Source organism: Spodoptera frugiperda, chromosome 15, assembly GCF_023101765.2.
Source record: "Spodoptera frugiperda isolate SF20-4 chromosome 15, AGI-APGP_CSIRO_Sfru_2.0, whole genome shotgun sequence".
Taxonomy (NCBI): domain Eukaryota; kingdom Metazoa; phylum Arthropoda; class Insecta; order Lepidoptera; family Noctuidae; genus Spodoptera; species Spodoptera frugiperda.
The window spans coordinates 10,670,834-10,687,877 of NC_064226.1; the positions used below are offsets into that span (position 1 = coordinate 10,670,834).

At 40.7% G+C, this 17,044-nt stretch overlaps 1 protein-coding gene across 1 annotated transcript in view; it reads right to left on the reverse strand.

Annotated features, from left to right (window-relative positions):
• The window catches only part of LOC118270523 (insulin-like receptor), a 45,570-nt gene that overhangs the window by 4,121 nt on the left and 24,405 nt on the right, over window positions 1–17,044 (reverse strand). The window contains exons 3-24 of the mRNA XM_050698556.1: window positions 10,631–10,805; window positions 10,354–10,465; window positions 9,567–9,698; window positions 8,870–9,011; window positions 8,248–8,426; window positions 7,664–7,816; window positions 7,045–7,204; window positions 6,693–6,846; window positions 5,896–6,116; window positions 5,397–5,571; window positions 4,994–5,232; window positions 4,700–4,876; window positions 4,402–4,595; window positions 4,176–4,320; window positions 3,078–3,272; window positions 2,754–2,911; window positions 2,421–2,588; window positions 2,005–2,253; window positions 1,603–1,920; window positions 1,295–1,513; window positions 1,134–1,214; window positions 807–1,053 (exon numbers count right to left, since the gene is read on the reverse strand). Coding sequence (XP_050554513.1) covers window positions 807–1,053; window positions 1,134–1,214; window positions 1,295–1,513; window positions 1,603–1,920; window positions 2,005–2,253; window positions 2,421–2,588; window positions 2,754–2,911; window positions 3,078–3,272; window positions 4,176–4,320; window positions 4,402–4,595; window positions 4,700–4,876; window positions 4,994–5,232; window positions 5,397–5,571; window positions 5,896–6,116; window positions 6,693–6,846; window positions 7,045–7,204; window positions 7,664–7,816; window positions 8,248–8,426; window positions 8,870–9,011; window positions 9,567–9,698; window positions 10,354–10,465; window positions 10,631–10,805 — 3,993 coding nt within the window. The remainder of the gene's footprint in view (window positions 1–806; window positions 1,054–1,133; window positions 1,215–1,294; window positions 1,514–1,602; window positions 1,921–2,004; window positions 2,254–2,420; window positions 2,589–2,753; window positions 2,912–3,077; window positions 3,273–4,175; window positions 4,321–4,401; window positions 4,596–4,699; window positions 4,877–4,993; window positions 5,233–5,396; window positions 5,572–5,895; window positions 6,117–6,692; window positions 6,847–7,044; window positions 7,205–7,663; window positions 7,817–8,247; window positions 8,427–8,869; window positions 9,012–9,566; window positions 9,699–10,353; window positions 10,466–10,630; window positions 10,806–17,044) is intronic.

Below are 17,044 nucleotides of genomic sequence, written 5' to 3' on the forward strand. Positions count from 1 at the left end.
GGGGACAGGGTCACGTCCGGCACTACCGCGCACACCAAGTCAGCGACAAGGGGAGCGACGCAGTGCGGAATATGATAGCAAAGCCAGTGAAATTCTGAACATCATACCAAATCCAGTGATAACTAACATGTTTTGTCTTTTACTAAAGCGTGTCCCGAACCTCACACCAGCATTATAAGTAAATATCGCGACTTTAGTGTTTCGTAATTTAACAAACATGACGAGTCCGTATTTGATTTTATTTTCTCCGTGAACTCAAGCCTCCTCCTGGTGTAAAGTTTTGGACATTTCCATCTAAATACCTTTTTTCTAAGTATTCTAGACTACTAAAGCCAGACACTAAAAGCTGTGGGTTACATGTCTCTAACTTATTGTTAAACTTTTTCGAAACTTGCGGGGTGTTCCCGTGACATATCTATTAAACTATAAGTAGCTTTTTTATAGAAATCAGGTCCGCAAATTATTTATACTGGACTACAATGGTTCATGGTCAGTCAGAAAATGATAACAAAAGTGCCCGCCACATGTAACGTTACGTCCAACATGCAAGTACCGCTACTTACGTTTCAACACCGTGCCGGCGACTCGGCACACGTCTCTACGGATGCAACGGGGGAAAGAAAGCGGGCTCGTATTATACACAGATTCGCACTAGCAACAAATGTTATCATTTGCTGATATAGACCAGGACGCGAGGGAGCCATCCATTGGACAATTTAAAAATCTTTTCAAGATCGCAAATCGAATCTATAGAATTATCGAAATCCGCATATCATCCTGGCATATTGTAGCATTTCGCTACTGACCCATGGTGGTGCGCTGCAGCGAGTACATCTCCTGTCCCTGCGGCGTGTGGAAGAAGCTCCGCTGGCGGAAGTGCGCGTGCGCGGACGGCGCCAGGTCGGCCACGAGCTGCAGGAAGGACGGGCGGGCCGGCGCGCGGTGCGCCCAGCACGCGCGCATCAGCTCGTACAGGCGGTCCGGGCAGTGCTCGGGCCGCTCCATGACGCCGCCCTCCACCACGTAGCGCAGCACCTGCTCGTTGGACAGGCCCTGCACACAAACGTGACGTGTCATGATGACGTCACATTGCCGCCATACTACCGCGCGAACGCTACCCGGGGCCCACTCACCTGGTACGGCTGCATGGCTAGCGTCGCCATCTCCCATAAGACGACGCCGTAACTCCACACGTCACTACTACTCGAGAACACCTGCGAGACACAAAGTTATTAATGATCTCGACCGAATCCAGTTTATTCGATGTGAGAGAACAGTATGCGTATCGACTTACTCCATCTTTGAGGCTCTCTGGACTCATCCAGCGCACCGGCAATAGGCCTTTGGTGCCTTTCCTATAATAATCAGTCTCGTAGATGTCTCTGGTCATACCGAAGTCCCCGACCTTCACGGTGAGGTCTCCGGCGACCATACAGTTGCGCGCCGCGAGATCGCGATGCACGAATTTTTTGGCCGATAGGTAAGCCATACCATCGGCTATTTCTATAGCCATCTGAAAATTATAAACAATAATTACAACAACTTATTATGGGCATTATTGTGGATATTTAAAAATATCCTAAATATCACAACGTAACATACCTGCAGTATATTCTCCAATGTAGGAGGATTACTGCCACCCTTGCGCGGGAGCGATGAATCTGCATCGGGTCGGTGTGAGCGCAGGTAGGTCTTGAGGTCCCCGAACTCCATGAGCTCCATGATGACGAGCGTGGGCTGGCCGCGGGAGACCACGCCCAGCAGGCGCACCACGTGGAACGTGTCGAAGGCCTTCATCACCGACGCCTCGTTTAAGAATTCTTGACGTTCCCTATCCGTGGCATGCTCATTGACAGTTTTAACGGCACACCGTGTCTCCGCTTTTCCTTTTTCTATACCTTTGGCAAGACCTTCGTAAACCTGAAGGAAAGTATAGTATCTAAATCGAAGCATTCTCTACATCGGTGGTTTCTCATAAATGAAAGTAATAAATATAGCAATTACCATTCCGAAGGAGCCCTGGCCCAGCTCCCGTATGAACTCGACGGAGGCGCGCGGCACCTCCCACTCGTCGGGCACGTACATGGTGGACACGTACTCCGGGTTGACGCTGGCGAACAGCTTGTTGGCCTCGGCCGACGGCAGCAGGCCGCGCCGCGCGTACCACACGCCGCCGCCCAGCAACACGCCCATCATCACGCACCCGCCCACCACGCCCCAGATCCAGTCGTACGCATTCTCCGCCGTCCTCTCCTACACAGTCACATACAAACAACACTCGTTAAGGACGATCATTAAGAATCATTTACATAAGAACTGTTATAGGTGGCGAAGTATATTTTAGTATCTTTGTACCATAACGTCTCTATAAGATACTCTTTAAGTTGTGTCCTTACAAAATCACTGAGAAGGAATATTACCGGTATGAAGATGGGCGGGTGCACGGCGGAGACGTTCCCCGCGCCGGCGACGGTGATGGGCGTGACCTCGATGGTGTAGTTGCCGGGCGCCAGGCTGCGCAGCGTGTAGCTGTGCCCGTTCCTCTCGTACTCGTCCGCCGTCACGCAGCCCTGCAGCCCCGACGGCGCCTGCCCGGGGACAACCAAATTATATTTTACTGCTTAATATTGAGATCATAATTCTTAAAATTTATAGATTCTACTCCGACTAAAATATTTTATTAAAGTTTTTTATTGTTTTTTTTCAAATTGTAATTTAGGCTATCTAATGTCTATGTAATAAACACTACTTACCGATGATAAACTATCGTCGACACGGGCGTAATACACGGAGTACGCTACGACAAATCCGTTGGGATTTTTCGGCGGTTTCCACGTGACGTTCACTTCACCCAATGTTTTGTTCGATACGACCACCTCTGCTTGCAAATTATCCACTATATCCGCGTTCACTGCAAACATTCAATCCATTATGCTGTAGTTGAAAAGCTGTATGATGTATGACTGTCGAGCAAGACGATTCTAGAACCGTCAAAGCAAAATATTATTGAGTATTTCGAAAACTCCTCGTTTGCTAAGGCACGGAGTCTGGTATTAAGCCCGGTGTAGGGTGGTTACCTCGTTCTGGAGTGCGGAAGGTGTTGTAGGATCGGTTGGAGCACCACTTGTCGTTGTAGTCGGCGACGGACTCGTTCTCGTGCCTGGAGCGACAGGCCCAGATACTGACGGTGTACCACGTGAAGTGGCGCATGTTCGTCACCTTCAACGTCTGCACCTTGCCGCCCAGCTCGAAGTATAACGACTTCACGTAGCCTACAAATAGACATTCACGTTAATTATCCAATTATACAAGCGTTGGTGCTTACGTGCAAACTTCTTCTCTCTACATTTTTTCATTCCAAAGTTAACAGATTTGTTGTTTCTATAAATTGCTGGATGCTGGCTCAATACATCGGAAGTCGGAAATGTTTTCAAATGTTGGATAGTAATTTGCTGATGATACTTGCGATGAACTATATGTTACCTTCTATTCAGTTAACAAACAATTCAAGCTTAGTGGTATTGCGGTTTTCTTGATAAAACATAAACTACCGTACGTTTTCTTCAATCATTGCAATAATAACCTTGAAGGTTATAACACATTTAAGCTTTCATTTTCGATTATATTTTCGTTCTTTTCCTACAATTTGTTGAATTTACAGATAAATTGTGACTAACTATGTAGATGTACTTACGACCAAAAGGTTATTACTTGTATATTATCATGTAATTTAATGAACTACATCTAAATTACTGCATGCAATACAAAGTCGAGTCGTTCTGGTGCCACAATAACTACGAAACATCATGCAATGAAGAGTATCTATATTAAATCCGTATACTCGATTGACGATGACCTTATAAAGGAATAACAGAAAATGTATGATAATGAGGTGATGTCGGCAACATGCAGCAACCAAATACCCGTGTAATGTAAAACAAATATTTCTATGTTTGTAACCTGTGGAATCCTTTACGACGCAAGCATTAGGCTGGATGCGACTGCAGTTGGCTGAAATGAGAATGTTAGATGGTCGTGATGAGGTTGTGAGCGGTGACAAGCGAGGCCATGAAGGACGATCAGAGAAAGCAAGTCTTACGGCGTAAATGAAATGTTAACAGGATAGTGAATAGATGATACATTGTTAATCCAATTGCTATGGGTTCATGACTTACCTTCCTCGTCCGTGCTGTTCGTGTAGTTCAGTCCAACCTGGGGCTCAAAGTTTTTTGTCAGCTTCACAAGCATACTGTTCAGGGTATGGTCGACGGATCGCTTCACTCTCTTCGCTTTCGGTCTATTATCATTCTTTATGTAGACCTGTATGATATAAATTAAAATGTGTTAGTTACATTTTGAAACGGAACATTAATATAAGATAAAATTGACTTAGTACTGTACAGTGTTCTGCAGTTGATTCTCAAACGCGATAGTCTCCCTGCGATCTTCCTCTACGCGGGAATTGAACCGAGTGATAGGTTTATCCTCCTCTTTGCAAGCACACGAGCCATTCGTGACGTCACCGGTAGTCTTTGTCTCCTGTGTTTCCGCAGGTTCCTCCGATTGTGCTGTGATCATGTTTGTCAGTAGACTCGCTGCAACAACAACAACAGTAGTTAGTTTATGCAGGAACTAAGCAAATGATCGCTTAAAATAGAATAAAACGTTGCAATGTAGGTAATATTTAAGGGGAACTTACGATTGGAACAATAATTAGTGTTTCCAGCCAATATCTTGGGTTTGTTGTAGCTGTTGGCTTGCACCTCGACGTGGTAGAGTATGATGGTGCCGTTGGGCATGGTGGGCGGCGACCAGCTGATGAACACGGAGTGCGGAGACACCATCTCCACCGACAGCGCCACCGGGGGACTCGGCCCTGCAAGCCACGCACTCTATTCAATATACAGGTACTAACTAATATGTAAGTGACAAAAGCAAACGTCGTAATTCAATTTGAATTAAGTACGTATAAATAAAGACGCGGGAAACGTACGTTCTGGTAAAGTGACGAAATATATAATGGAACTCTGTGCGCCCTTCTTCTCCTGCGTCGTAGTGTATGTCTTAACGTAAGCTGCGTATCTTGTAAACGGAGTCAGATGGGAGACTGGACAGAACAAGGGCTGCCTGTCGTGACACGGACTCGTCAGATAGTTTGAATTTTGATTGCCAGCAGGAGCATCCCTGGTATAGTTACGCGCTTCGTCTGCTGTTATATCGAGAACATTCCATCTGAAATACCAAGAAAAATTCATTTAATCGTAATAAATATATGGATATTGGTGGTTTATATATTATGTGTTAAGAGTATATGATCGTGTGTTGCTTTTCGGATATTACAAGAAGTGACATTTGAATTGTGTACGTGATAAAAAGTAATAAATTAGAATACTAACCGATCTGAGCAGACATCCCTCTGTTCATAGAGGGTAACATTGAGATCTGTCGCGATGTAGTAGATGGAGTACCCGAGCAACTTGCGCATGTCTTCAGGACAGTACATGTTCCATGACAGCACTACTGCCTTGTCATACAACTGACTCGCTTTCACGTGCAGCTTGTCCGGCCAACCTGACATACAATTAAAGGTGACATTTTTAAAAACAAATATAATAACTTGTAATCATATTGTACGTTAGTCGAGCCTATTGTTACATTGTTACATTGTTACATATGCCATGGAGCATGTGCTGTGGTGCATTATTACAACCAGAACAGGATTTAGATTCCAAACTAAGAACACTTAGTCTTTTAATAATTGTTCAATGATAATTCTGTTGTTAACCATCTTGTCCATTCAGGGCTAATCTGTACAACAATCTTGTAAGTCGTAAGATTTGTGTAATTACTTTGATAATAAGTTAATAACTATTTAGTTAAATAGTATGTACTCACAGGAACCCTGGTCTCCGTTGTTATATTCCGATACTTCTATTTCAGTGAAATTAGAGCGCGGGTCCCTGGTCATGTTCTTTAGCGGCAGTATATTGCTGTAGCACAGCTTTGGGTTCAGATGTATGTAGAGACTGCCTCCCACGATGTCGATGGGGCCATGGGTCGGCCAGTCCCACAGCAACTCAAGGTTCGGGTTGTTGAATATATGTATCACTTGACCACTGAAAAGTTATCAGTCATAAAGTAAATCAAATAGCAATAAATAATATCGTAATTCATAAAACTGTGACTCCGTATCGCCCTAACGCTCGTTAAATTAAGTGATTTATGCGTTTATAAGAGTAATGTTGTTTATGTACCCTTTGAAATATACACATTATCTATCAGAGGTGTATGCCATCATAAACGTAGCTTTCTATGAATATTATGAACAAATAATAATCAAATGATACAATAACATGAGACGTAGCTACGTAAACACGTACTCACATCGCGGCCGGTTCCGACCTGTTAGCCTATTACTTTACACCTATAAAATTTTCCTAACGCGATGACCTCGAATGTATTCATACTTTGTTTTTAATTGACTTGGAAATGAAACGGAAAAGTAAAGTTTAAGGGGCCATGCGCATAATGACAGCGACTTAAACAAGAGGTTTTTCGCACTCTGATGGTGTAAGTATAGTTGAATGTATTACATAAATTAATAAAAATAGAAATAGCACTAAAACATTTGACTTTAAACATACTAAAATATAAATACGAATAGTAAATAGTCTTTTATATTCAAATCTTACCGATTTTTAGTGCCTGGTTCCCAGTATCCCGTGATTTTCTTCAGTTTCTTGAGGAACATCAACGACACTAGTGGAAACGCGCGCACCACTTGTAACGTACCAGTTATTTCTCGAATGTCGCCCAATGAGTTTTCTAATACTGCTAAAGTATTACCTATAAATACAACATATATAACGTTAATCACTATATTACAAGATGTAGGCAAATCTTTGATGTATGGAAAAATTAAAAAGGGAGTTTATTATTTTGAATTATCGATGTTAACTTCTGATACTAAATATGGAAGGAAACGTAAAGGTGGAATAGTTAGGTGGAAGATAAATAAAAGTAATTTGATTATATGAACCTCACCACCAGAGGCGCGGATATTGATCTCTAGTTTCCCCTTGATATGCGTGCAGCCCTGGAACTGCTCCGCCGCAGCCACGGAGTCGATCTTGCCTCCCGCGCACTCCTTCACACAGCCCGACGCCGGACATTGTTGGCACGTCAAGTTGTTAGCATCGCCCACCTAAAACACACGCAAATCCTTAATTTTCCAATAATTGGGGAGTGAATCATGGACTAAGCAATAGTTTCAATGTCAAACAGACACGTTTATTATTTTTTTCTTACAAAATTAAATACTTTCGGCGATAGATTGATTTAAAATATCGTATGACGTCAAGATCTACTACATTTTATAGGGTCACTATTTCCCACTCCTAAACCTAACTCGTATTTTATCGAAGTATTGTTAAACGAAAAAGTTATGTCTGGCTTAATAGACAAATAAATACAATAAATACTTTAGTCCCTATTTATATCAAATACGTAAAAATTCATGGAGTTTCATTCAGTCCCAAGTCTAGAAGGATGTAAACATTTCTTAGTGTGACGGTGTATAATATTTAATAACTTAATATGGGTTATTGATGTGAGAATTATGATCTATCGATTGCTTTATACCCTGTATTCCCATGATACGCACCTCCATGTACCCGCTGCGGCAGGTGAACACGCAGCTGTTGTTGAAGATCTTGTACTTGCGGATGTGCGGCGCGGCGCCGCGGTGCTCGGCCTCCGCGTTGGTCGGCGGCTTCGTGGCGCGGCACGCAGACTCCGACACGCAGCGGTGGAACAACTGGACATAACACGAGATGCTGCATTTTGGTGAACACGTTCAAGTAATGGCAAGAGCCACTACTGCTAGACTAACAAGTAAACAAACAGGTTCCATTCCCATGTCGTCAGTCTTTTTATGTAATGTTCACATTTCACTCACACTTTGTTATAATGTTCCCAAGATCTGTCTCGTTTTACATCACCTCTTCCTGTCCAAGCGGCAATATTTACATTTCAATATATGTTTATTTACAAGTATTATATCCATCATCTATTCTAAATCCGAGCAAATCAGACATACTAGCATATGGATTGAGGCTTGCGGTATAACATCCTCGTCATTGCACACTTTTATTCATTCATATATACATAACAACAACCTAAACAAATTACTCCACCTAGTCATATAATTAACTATACTATTTAACTAACATAAAGTGATTAAGTCACCTCATAAAGGTCAGAGGGGCATTTCTCAACGCATTTTCTTTCAGGACCATCCCCGATGGAGAAATTTCGGCAGGCGTGGCAGTCCCAGGAGGTGGGCCCGGTGCAACCGCCTAGGCAGGACGGATGGCAACATGTGCCATTACTTAGACACCCACTGTCACCGCATTTCTTTGGACAAACTGTATAACATACAAGCTTTAAAAAATGTCGCAAAACAGAAAGTATATAATCATAGTACAATTAATAAATACATCTATGCTCTGCGAGCTAGTGTACAAACGTAAACTTAAGTTTATATGCATGTATAGTACAGGAAATTCATATGAGAACTAATCGTATTGTATAGAAAAGCATCGGTGAGTAAAACAACGGCTGATAATCCAAACGACTACTACAATCAAGCGTATGTGTCATATCATTGCATCATCTACGTTACTATAATGACCCATGCTCCCCACGTCTTCAAAGTACATTGCTCCTCTTGTTAACAATATGTCCATTCCGTACTTACTTGTTATCTATTAGTTTACATCGAAAGTGCGCTTATAATAATAACTAATTGCACTTTCTGCAGTCAGTATGAATGAGTTATGATTTCAGTGTGACTACGAGACATACTCACCCTTCTGGCAATGTTTATCATCCCAACATAACAGCCGACCAGTTGCATCAGTCGGGCACTGCGCATGCGACTGTCGATGGTCCCCGTCCACTCGACTCTGTGCATATGGGCACAGCCCACACAGTCGCGTGTCGTAGTTTAACTACAAATGAACAATACATTAGATCAATATTAATGTTAATTGGGAGATGACGAGGTCATCCACATTATTTTAAGAGTTACTCATTTCAACACTATGTGTACGATCCATTAAATATCACAACACTAGAAATGATATCATCCTCTCGAAACATTCCAAATGGATTTTCAAATTCTTAACGTTGTTCGGAAATTCTATGAAATGTACAATATTTATTTAGATGGCAATTAATGAAACTGAAGGTGTAAAAACATGTTATTAGTTTTATATAGGTTCGAGATAAATCGACCCTTAATTCATGTGTACATATGTCATGAATCTTGGCGGAACTAACATGTAAACTCACGGTCCATGACAAGAACAAGTTTGATAAAGAATAAAAATAACAAAAGGGCACTTACTCCTGTTATTGGACATGTTTGGCTGTGTTATCTATTGCATAATAGTGCGTGGTGAGACAGACAGGAACACGAGTTTATTAAACTTTTCTTTTTCAATCAAAATATTATGTCGATTGAAGAGCAGATTATGAATAAATGCAGATGTTATTTAACTCACCCTAATGATGTTGACAGCATGTTCCGATGTGATCAGGGACCAGTCAATAGTGTTGGCATAACAAAGCCTGTCGTTCTGTTGTATCCGCACTCCGCCCCTCTCAATCTTCACCAAAGATCGAAGCCCCACAGACTGTGGATAGAATTACAAATGTTTATTACTAAACTAGTGGGGCCTGCGACTTTCGGTAATCGATGCCTGTCCATACAACAAATTGTATAAGATTCTAGGAAATTCTAAGTTAAGCAGATCTTCCCAATAATACCAGCCAAACGCCCGCTACTTTTATCCTATAAGTTAAAGTTTTGTTTGGATATTTTATTGTATACCTAAGCGTACCTACACGTTCGTATTTCGTATTACCTCTGGTGAGGTAGAGGTGGACCAACTGTAATGAATAGGGTGAATAACACTGTATTTCTTAAACTAATTAATGTTATTACGAATTTACCACCTCTAGGAATTCTTTAAACTTTGCATCCTATCCTATCCTATCATATCCACGGTAGCTACGAACAGTCGGAACCTCTACTACCGGAGACCGACGGCCTAGTTTCTAGTAAGGGTTTACCAATGGCCATGTATAAAGAACGCAGTTGAACGCCTAGTACGAAATTGTAATGCAAACTATGTACCTATTACCTAATCAGTACATGTACAGCGGACAATGCGGACATCCGTGGGAAGTGGTAACCGCATGTACCATCAGATCAAAATGCAATCTATCTACACAAACAACGTTGTACTTGGAACAATATAATAACAAAATGTTGGACTTGGAACTCACTTCCAGGTGCTCATTATCGAATATAACGAGAGCGAAATCCTTGAAGAGTTGCATTCCACGTATCACCGTGAGGTTGGGAAAAAGGTCACCCAAGTTTTGTACACCTTTCGTCCTGCAATGCATAAAACCTGTTAATATTGTAACTTACTTATAATGGGATTCATTTAAAGGTATCTCGGGTAATTCTACAAAAAAATCATTGGACATTTTTGTACTTCCTGTAAAAGTTTGTATGTGGGGTTTCGTACAAAGTGTTTAATTGATTAATTAATATCACCTATACATCACTATATAATCGGTGACCTCTCTCAGTTCAGGAAAGCTCATGTTCTCGAAGATCTTAGGCGTGGCGCGTTCCATTAACACCATACTCAGCGTGCCTTCGATGACTCGGCAGCCCTTCAGCTGCGCGAAGCTCTCCGGCTTGTTCCGTATATCCATCGACGAGCATACTAGAACAATAAAAACAATAAGTTAATAATGCTACATTGTAACATTCATTGCAACACGATTTAAGTACTTGTCAATACATAATTGCGTTACCTAAGTAAGTATATTAATTGTGTTTAAGCCACTTGAAAGCATGTTTGTCTATTAATTGTTTACCACATTAGTTATAAGATATGCCAGTTAGGTATATCTTTTTAAAACTGTGACTGATACTTCCAATAGCTATTTAATATAGCTATGAGTGTGGGTGTTGGGTAGGGTAGGTATTATTTAACACACTTAATAGGCGCCCATCAGTCAAGTTATACTAAACAACAAATTAGTCATTGCTGTTTTCCGTAAACAATTCAATTATTGGCACAAATAACCCCCCACAGGCTCACTTGTATCTAATTAACGCACACTAGGGAATTTGATTCCCTCCCTAGATGATATTTTAAGCGTAAGAGAGTATGACCATTTTATTGTTTTCATAAATAATTCGCGTATTGTGCGACTTTTAATAACTAAAATGTAAGGTTTTTATAATACTTAAATTAATTTAGATCTTCCATACTTCCAAAAACTATCTGTGCTAACTATTCTAGTTTGAGTGATGGTAAAACTGCCTTATTGTTGTAGCTTATATTTGTAATAGTATTAGTACTTATTCAGCATTTTATCAATCGCTAATCTTCCGTAGTTAATTGACTACTTGTTTGTTAATTATGTTGTGAGCCTACGACAAAAGAATTGACAGAATTGTAATAACACAAGTACAAGGCCAATATATTACGCAGTTCGTATCACGTGATTCGGCTACTCTTTCAGGGCGAGGAAGTTAAGGTCAAAGGCTGACTGCGCATGTGCACAAAATGCGCGGGAGGGAAACCAAGATGGCAGCATAAACATTGGGTACGGCGTGTAAGCCATGAGGTTTGTGGCACGTAATAACACTGTACCACGGTTTCTCACTAAGTTGAGGCTCGATATTGTACTAGTAAAACTACCTCAGATGCTGTGGTAACATTATTCATCGTTCTTTAATCGAAAAAGAAGCCATTATTACTGCTCGACTAACATTTGCACCGCAATGGTCAATCAATAACCATTTTATAATAACTCGTATTGCTACCACGAATCGTAAACTTGTTCGAACTTATAGGCTGAAATGGCGCAATGACGCGGGAAGGAGGGAATGGCCCGGTGAGTGGCTCGCCGTGGTGTGCGTGATGCAGTGGGGTGGTGGGTGGTACAATCCCACGTATCTATCTAACCTGAAAACACGTCAGTCGACACGACACAATGCAAATGAACTCGACGCATATTGCTGTCTCACGTTCCGCAAACCTCGGTCACTCAGCTCACTGAGTATTTATAGAGCGAGGAATGTTATTGTAAAACTTAAAGAATAGTGTTGTACCTCCACGCTTTGCCGATAGTTCGATATTCATACTACACTTGGAGCATGTGGATTTTGTAAAAACCAGTGTTTTCTAAAAAAAATATTATGTGACAGCAAATGAATCCAGATAGGTATACCTACTAATAAAATGCAGCATTTTAAATAGCTTTTTAAATACCCAGGGCATAAATCTTACTTTATGGGATAGTCCAGCAACAGACGTACCACCATATATGGGTAGGGGTACCAGTTTTGAAAAATCTCCCCTAGACTCGTACCACGACGCGTGTGCTGCCAATGAATTGGTAAGCGATGGAAACATCGCCAATAAGAAACACATTAGGTCGCTCGCTGTGTCGAGTGCATAATTATAAAATATTGTAAAAAGATACAAATATTGTGAATGGTAAAATATCGATAACATTGGTATCACTATTACAATAGTTGCACTGGATGTACTGACGCGGTAATAATAAAGCTTCTCTCCTCCCCCTCAGCACGCCGCGCGATTACTACGTCTCTACTACAGCCTCCTCTCCTCCCGCTCGCACCCTTGGCCGTCATATAGTGGCGCCGCGCGCCGCCGCGAGTCGTTGCTGTGCGTTTTATAACATCCAACGAACAGGTTTAGCACATCTCATTTACTCACATCTTGGACATTAAACCTCAAAACAAGGGAATAAGGTTTATACTAAAATCCCCAGTATTACTAAAAATAACGTTTTATTTACGTAATGACAACACATTGCAAGCAGCTTTTACGTTTTACGATAATTTTATAAAATGCAGTCATTGAGCTCAGCGTCGAATTGTGGATAAACAAGTCGATTCACGTGTTGTATTTCAACGTATTGTCAAGGCCTGAGTAGTAAGACGCGTGTAATGTAATGCAATGATGCATATCACGTCGGTGCATTCTTTGCTTGCAATAGTACGTACATTGCGTAGATACGCGTAATCCACTTACACGTGGATTGTACTCGACCAATTCGATGAATGAATGCGGTACTTACATAATCAGTTATATGGTTCCAATGTTGAGCACTCTACCGCCATCTCGGTGAGAGTGAATCGAGTTGAGTCGTAAATGGGCCATGCGGTTAGTCCCTAGTGAGGCCGTGTTGATGACCTTAGCAATATTTTATTTTTCTAATTTGATATATGCATTATTTGAATTTATTAAAACAAAACATGACAACTACGCTAGCCTGAGACTTGTAACAATAATATAAGGAGTACACATAATATAGGGTGTGAGAAGTGGACGGTTGAACGACAGCATTATATGCATGTACGTATAAATAGAACATCAAAACATAAACACGTAGTTACTACAGCCATGATAATCAGCAGACACAAATCAGAGCAAATCAGAACATGTAACACTCATTGACACAGTTAAATGAAAAGTAGTTCCAGTCTATAGTGACAAAGGAAACGCTTTCATATCCCGATACCATTTCTTCACAATAAAGATACAATCCTGCAACTGTTATTGAATAGGAAGTGGGATCTTTTCATAAGATTGCAGATAGTGCAGACACTAATTATTGTAGTCACGTGAAGTTCACTTTGCGGCGACCTTCCTAACGAGGTACGACCTTGTGCAACTGCATTTATTTCATTGAGGGCGTTTCTTTTCCTATCTTTGAAAGCAAATATTCATTGCGTTTCAACTGTCAAGGATGGGCCCTTTTTAATTAATTACGATATAGGTAACCGCTACCGCAGTGTTAAATGAATGTTTTAAGATAACTAATTATAGTAGAAACTTTGTGATATTGCCACGTCATTTTTTGTCGACAAAACAAAATCGTATTCTTTATTCAGGGGTAGTAGGTTAGGTATATAACTATGTAAATAATGATATTCTATACATCGATACATACACGTTATGGTAAAAGTAAGTTTCGTATCTTGTCGAATAAGTGATAATTATTTTCACGTTGTAACTTAAACTCGATGATTTACTCAGTTACTTAAAGACTAACAGGAAAAGTCCTAAAAAAATTACTAATAATGTGACCGACCGGTGAACGGCCGTCTGTGCCGCCCGAAGGCGCAGCATCAGCGCAGGCGCAGCTCTATTTCCGACGTGTGTCGTCGTCGCGCAACTAACGACGCACATGACTCACTGCACTTTCACTGCAAATAGTACCGCTCGTCTACTAACTAAATCATAAGTAATAGATAAGTTCACACATGTAAAGCTGCGATTATTAATACACATTCAAATAAACTCTCAAGGAAATGTTCCAAACCAATGAACGGATTACCAACTAATTAGTTTGAAAGAAGTAAATAACGTCTAAATCCAACTGCTTCATGTTTTGATGCATAGCAAGTACGTGCCATCTGTAATGATTCTGCTTTAATATAAGCACATAGTTTCGTAAAATATTCACAAAATATTATTAGTACCTAATTATAGGCCTTAAAGTTAAATAACTACCTCAACTACAATTGATTTGGTTGGATGGGATTTGAATCAGCCCGACTGTGAATGACACAATAAAAACAATTGTATCTTTAAGTGTATGTTATTGCAAACAGAAAATATGGACGTCCGTGTGTCGGTCGTGGGCCGCAGCGACGCGTAGCAGCTCTACTTTGATTTATGTTTCCGGTCTTTGAATGAAGATATCAACGTTCAATCCGCAGACCGCGACCGCGCGGGGCTCGGCAGCCTTATTGAATGACTGTATGACAGTGTACGGGTACTACGAGCTCATTCAAACTTGCTGTACCGTCATTGCTGCATTTGTAGGCATTATAAACGATTACCTATTTTCCCGTAAACGTATAAACATATGTTCCTTACAGGACATTAATACTCTAGTGACTGTAGTTTCATGTCAACCTGTGAACTATGGTGAGTTTGTGGGGGTGGTCAATAGTCTTTAGTCTTTCTACATCCTACTACGTATTAATATTTGCTAAGTTATTGCTTAATAAAAGTAATTTGTTTGATACTTATAAAGTAACAATAAATTCTTAGTTAATACAATTTCGCAAAAACCAGAAATGATTGGTCATGTTATAGCAGAATTCATCCATACATAAACTCAGGCAACAATGTTTCTTCAAGATAAACTATGGAGCTTTTACATTCCATGTTTTTATAGCTAGTGGCTAGCTATACTTGTGTATAAGATTTGTTATTACTGAACTGACATAGACAAGTGGTAGAAACACATAGGGACTGACCATAGCTAACGATAAGTTAACAAACTGACCAACGTTTTCTATACCAGCGTGATGAAATAAACCAATAGACTAAGGACGTCGTATATCAATATTATCGCTGTGGTAGGAAAACAATTGTCTAAAACACTGCATTATTTACGAACAAAAACTTCATTTTCCTGTTATTTGTACCGGTATAATTAAGTAATTTAACCTATCATAAACCATAAAATAATACTACGCCTTTTGTCCCTGAGTTAGACACACACCGCACACCCAGTTTGAGCCGGTTTTAGTGTTATTTTAATATGAAAAGAGCTTACTACTAAACAGTACGGAATATAGTAACATAACACATAATTATTGAGCATGTTTTAGGTAACCGAATACGTCCACTGCTATATAAATCGAGACAGAGAGTTCATGGCGTGCAAAACGCACCGCCGAACACGATGTTACGGACTATGCGCTACTAACTACGACGATAGCAAATTACCGCTACGAACTTCAGACTACAAGCTAAAACCGTATTATATCGTGTCTCGAACCAGCTACAAGCAACGACCGTAGTATGGCATAGCTACGAACTGCAAGCTACAAGCTACGACCGTAGTATGGCATAGCTACGAACTGCAAGCTACGAGCTACGACCGTAGTATGGCATAGCTACGAACTGCAAGCTACAAGCTACGACCGTAGTATGGCATCGCTACGAACTGTTGGCTACAAACTACGACTGTAGTATATCCCCGTTACGTACTACGCGCTACAAATGACGGTCGTAGAATATCGCCGGTACGTACTACGCACCACGAACTGAGCGCTACAAGCTCCGACTGTAGTATATTACCGTTAGAATCTGCAGGTGGCAAGCTACGACAGTAGTATATCACCGCTACGAAATGCGGCTAAAAGCTACGACCGTAGTACATCATCGCTACCAACTACGCGCTACGAACTGCGCGCTACAAGCTATGGTCGTAGAGTATAGCCGCTACGTACTACGCTCTACGAACTAAGCGCTACAAGTCTCTACCGTGTTATATATCCGCTACGAGCTACGCGCTAGAAACAGTCAGGAAAAGCTACGAACGTAGATTATCGCCACTACAAACTATGCTCTGCAAACTACGACTGTGGTATTGTGCCGCTATCAAATAACAACTAGTATTTTAAATACCACATAGTATTCGGATCACGATCGTAAAGTATGACTACTTCATTAGAAAGAATACTTGTATACAAAAAGAAGTATTCCATAGAGTCCATTAAACATTCCTGTCTTTTTAATTTCATTTTCCGTTGAACAAGTTACGTAAGAAACAAGACCTTCCTACAATTGGATATAGAAGAAATACAATCGGAATGTGAAAATAGATAAATTACTATTGTAAGATGTTATTAAAGGGCAAAATTGATTTCAATAAGATCCAGGATACCGATTACCAACAGAAACATTGATACTAGAATATTAAGTTAGTAACCAGTAGTTACTAATTGATTGGGTGTGTTATTATATGTAATTGCAAGGAGAAGGGGGAGGAGTTGGTCCTATATTTAATTCCCGGTTCGGGAAAAGTACTACAGAATTTCGTCGTTTTCTTAAAAATTCTCAGTATCTAATTTTGTTTTCTTTTTCTTTTCCTCTAATTATACCTTCTGATTTATTTC